The following is a 5016-nucleotide window of genomic DNA, read 5'->3' on the forward strand; positions in this document are numbered from 1 at the left end:
AAGCCGACTTACATATGAATGATTTTTGAAAAATATGGTACAAGTCATTTACCCCATATCACACTGTTGATTATTTGTGGATACCCGATGGGCCCATCGGGTATCTACAAATAACCAACAGTATGATATGGGATAACTACTACTTACCTTTGAGTGTGATGTTGATGCCCCTAAAACCAATGTGGACCCCGATATCGGCAGTAATCTCCCCTGATGAGCCAGCCTTGTATTTTGTTCTTACATTGGTGGCTTCTGCAACCTCCCATTCGGTGCTGAAGTTACATACTAAAAACAGAGAATTTGGTCCTTCTTTTTATGTTCATATTATTCTTTTTTGAAAGAAAACTTGGGCGTAGAAGCCTTTGAAATGCCGACAGTGGTAATAATAAAGATTTGAAAAAAAATCATCATTATATATATGATTAATGCAAAATCATTAATGTTGAACTGTGCTTCATAAATCAGTTGAAAGAATTAGAGTTTTACGTTCAATGTTAATATAAAATATTTCAGTGTTAAAAACAAAAATTTATTCTTGTACTTCATTGAGACTGTCTAATCAATTTTCCCCATAACACAATATCAATAAATATTAATAATTCACACTTTTTCATGAAGATGACATATTTTTAATTTTTATTAAATATCTTGTAAACAGACATCGTTTTAATTAAAGTAAATATAATCAAACTCACACACTATGACCCCTCCAATATAAAGCGTCAATGCTAAGCGAATGAACGTATATATTCTCTAAAAAAATAAATGATGCAATGAGAGCAAAAAATAATATTTATAAGACCATTTACAAGTATAAGACAGAAGTTTTTGGCTTTAAAATGTTATAAATATTTCTATTGAAACCAACCTCTTTCCCACGAATCCCAGGAAGGATGATAAAGAAAGAAAAACCTAAACTAAGAAATGCATAAATTAATCCAGCATCCAAGATGTCCGCCATCCAAGGCGTTTTGAAGGACTCGTAGTAGGTCGGACCGCCATTGGACCGGAAGGCGTCAAAAAGTCCAGGGGAGTTCATGTTAGCTCTGCTTCAAAATCCTGATCAAAACTATTAATAATGAAAATAGAAGCAAATATATTTTATTATGCTTCCGTTATCGAAGATTCGAAGGGATGTAGTTTATGCCATGCCCGTCCGTCTCTTTGTCTAGCTATCTCTTTGACCACAAAAACCTTTTAACCGTGCCAATAACCTTTGATTGGTTGGTGCTTGGGCTTATATTTTTACGAGTGTATTCCACTGAAGAAGACTTTTATTGGGTACCAACACATTAGCTTCTTGACCTTAGCCTTCGAGTTTGATCCACTTTCGCAAAAAATTCCAAAGTTTAATCTAAGCCATAACTTGTAAAACAGTTGGTGCTAGGGATTTCATGCTTCATATGTGTATCCATTGTATCCAAAGCCTTTTCTTGGATATAAATGCTTTTCACCTTTTAACTTTGATCCTAACTTTTCCTTTCACCTTTGCCCTAACCCCTGAATAGTTAATACTAAGGCTTTCATATTCCACGGGTTTTTTCCTTGTAACAAGGTCTTTTGGGGATACCATTTTTAATGTTTGACATTGGAGTTTGATTTACTTTTGAAAAAAAAAAAAACAGTTGCCTTGGTCATAACTTTTAAACAGTTGGTACTAGGGTTTTTATAAATACATAATTATACCTCACATACAATGTGCGTTTCATATGAAAAGACACTCTCTTTGACATCAATATATTTTTGGCACACTTTTAAAATTTGATCTTGGAATATAACCCACTTACAATGAAACGCATTGAAGTGGTAAAATTTTCTGTTTGGATGGAACGTTTTGAGCTATCTTTAGACACGCCCATTTCTTTAGAAAGGAGAAATCGGTCAAATGATTCAATCGAATACCTGTAGAACAGGTTTTTCATAAATATAACATCCAATGAAATTGACGGTTTACATAAACACCGAGTAAGCACGTGTTCGACTGATACATGTGCTATGCTAACTCCAATAAGCATGATAAAATCATAATTATGTACAAATTCGTTGCAATGCGTGTTTTACATAAGCGAGAACTCTATACATAGCTCTTTCTTATTCTGAAATTCCTCATTCAGTGTAACTCATGTTGCTTGTCGCGGAAAGTGTTGTGTCCTAAAACATTACGATGAATATGTCTTTCTCGTTTCTAAAGAAATGGGCGTGTCGTTATGTTATAATTGACGTTCAAAACATGACTCAGAACTTTTCGTCCAAAAGGAAAATTTTACCACTTCAATGCGCTTCATTGTAAAAAAAGAAATTTAACCCTGGCCATAACTTTTGGTCGGTTGGTCCTATATTTGGATAATATTTTTGATCTCTTGACCTTAGAGTTTGCATATGTCTTGTTTTCGCTTTAACTTTTTGTTTACTCAACCGTGATTCAATGAATTGATGATAAACTGAGAATAGAGTCTGACCTCCCACTATAAATAAGAAATTAATGTCTATTTTTGAGTATTTTATTATATATAAAAACTGGAACATATTATATTTTACAATAAGAACTTTATGTATTAGCAATAATCATTGTCAGATTGTTCTTTAACCAATACTCATACTAGACATTTATTTTTGATTAACCCAAAATTTACCCGTGTATTGCTAGTATAATTTACAACAATATAAATTGGCAATTGCATGCCAGTTGATTATCAAATAACAAGTCCTTCTGCCACCGATCAATATATGCAATGTTATTAATATGATTGAACTATATTTCATAGGGAAAAAAATACATGTAAATGGTTAAAGGAAGGATAAAAATATATTTTTAAAAAATATTAGAGTCGTTGTTACTTTTAACATACATCTAAAAATTTTGAACGTCCTTCAAAACAATCCTTCCTCATCGACGAGATAAGCTTCCGTAAAAATCAGGGTTTTTTTCTGGAGGAAAGGAAATGAACTCACAACTTTGATCGTAACATCGGATGTGTGATCGTGCAGCATTTGTCTTCACTAACCAAGGTTTACTATCTGATCCAACCCTTGGCTGTCCAAAATTTAGCTGTGTTTCTACGTCTCATTTTGCAAAATATTTTAAGAAAGTAAGAGTATGAAAATTATTTTAAGGATTATGCTAAAGCTTCTGAATATTCCTATCAAAAGTGTTTCTTAACTCCAACGTACCTTCAACCAAAAAATATTGTACTTCCATGCTTGATAAAAAACACCCAAAAATCTCATTTTAAAAAGGATTTCATAGCATTAAATATTGTCCTCCTTAAAAAAGGACGTTTTTATTTAGGTTTGTTGCTTGCTACAAATCAAAGCCTTGTTTTCACATCCGGTACTGCAGAAATAATGAAGGTTCTAATAAAAGTATTTAGATCTATAGACCGGTTTGTTACTAACTTAACCAGAAGTAACATCTGAAATTACAAAGTTTTTGCAATCATAGGCACTTGATTTCAGAATAGTGTATTTTTACTATGTCTGAATACATCTACTAAAATAAAAATCACTGAAATTAGCCCTTTTTAAAATATCGTTTAACTGTATATAAAGACTTAAATCGCTATAAAATTACCTTTTTTTATTTTAAAAAACCTAACTACTTTATAGAAAAAAGACATTTTATATATAGTTTTTTATTTGATATTTTTTTAAGGGTCAAAGATATTTTTTTAATGAGTGTATTCGGACATTCCTTAATCACATGCAGCAAGAACTTCCCATACTGGGGATTTTTTAATGCACAAGCATTTTCTAAAAACTATATTATTACGTGTGCAACGGCAAAAACATAACTTCAAAGCATTGTTCACACTTAGGCAAAAACTTATTTTTTAAATCCCTATTTTAAAAAAAAACATACCTTTAAAAATTTTGTTCCTTTAAATAAGGAAAAAATACTTTTTTCTCTGAAGTAAACTACATCAAAATGAGGAGACTGTTGATTTTATCCGCAGCTTATGATGCAAACGGAAGTACATGTACTTATCTTATGTAGTATTTTTTTATTTTTCAAATACATTGTCTAAGATTTTTTCTTAAATATATAGGGAATGGCGCGAGACTTGTCAGTACTCATTACATGTAGATATAAAAACCAACAACAAATAGGATTAATTTAATGAAATAAAACAAAATATAGGTTATTGTACATTAGGAAATGATGATTTCTTATCAGCCGGAAAAAGTGTAAAAGTTAAATTTTCATACATGTATAAATTTATATATCGAAAACAGCTTCTCTTCACAACTAATGCATCTCCGACAATATTCTTTTTCAATCGAGCCGACAGATTAAACTCCCTGCATAGAAAGGTACGTACAAAATATAAGATATCTGTAAAAAATCAAAAATATTATTTCATCATAACAGGGAATTGTTTGCAAGCGAAGCACAGGTCCGTGAAGCGTAGGGGGTGGTTGGACCCTCCAATAATTTTGCCAACATTGTTGAGCTCCCCCCCCCCCTCCTCTCCCAAATGAAAATGCTTCATAAACAAGCCTAAATAATGTCATAATTTCTTAATGTCCATTTTTTTTAATCTTGCGGAGCCAAAACTTTCAATGATTCGACAATACTTGAAAACCTTTTTTTCAATATTATTTAATTAAAGTGCCTGAATATGCTTGTTTGTGTTGGATTGAAGAATACTACGAGGCGCCGTTTTTGGTATTTACTGCCAAAATGTGATATCACATATTCGAATAGGGATATCAATTATTTGATATATCACCTATTCGAATAGGTTACATCACTTATTCGAAAAGGTGATATCACCTATTCAAATTATTTATGAAATAACAACAGCTCCCAAGGGTTTAGGTTTTTAAATCTCATTTATTTTCACTTTCGTTTTTATAAAGTTCTCATCGTTCTAGGAGACAATGGATTAATCATTACAGCTTTGCATTTAGTTCAAAGCTGCCCAGCAGAACTTGTAGTTTGGTTTGCTAACAAATTAATTTATAACACTTAGCTATCGTGTATACTATAAAAAAAATTAAAATTCTGAAAAACTT

At 31.7% G+C, this 5016-nt stretch overlaps 1 protein-coding gene across 1 annotated transcript; it reads right to left on the minus strand.

The window, feature by feature from the left end:
- Nucleotides 1-147: 147 nt before the first annotated feature.
- On the minus strand, nucleotides 148-4001 carry LOC134267555 (dual oxidase maturation factor 1-like; the record flags this gene model as incomplete). Its single annotated transcript, XM_062749763.1, has 4 exons — nucleotides 3860-4001; nucleotides 869-1069; nucleotides 696-753; nucleotides 148-285 (listed from the first exon to the last, which is right to left on the minus strand). Coding segments are annotated over exons 2-4 (367 nt in total), but the record flags the coding sequence as incomplete, so codon positions are not given.
- Nucleotides 4002-5016: the final 1015 nt, after the last annotated feature.

This window comes from Saccostrea cucullata, unplaced genomic scaffold (genome assembly GCF_032062105.1).
Source record: "Saccostrea cucullata isolate Sc308-1 unplaced genomic scaffold, CSIRO_AGI_Scuc_v1 ctg9777, whole genome shotgun sequence".
NCBI lineage: Eukaryota > Metazoa > Mollusca > Bivalvia > Ostreida > Ostreidae > Saccostrea > Saccostrea cuccullata.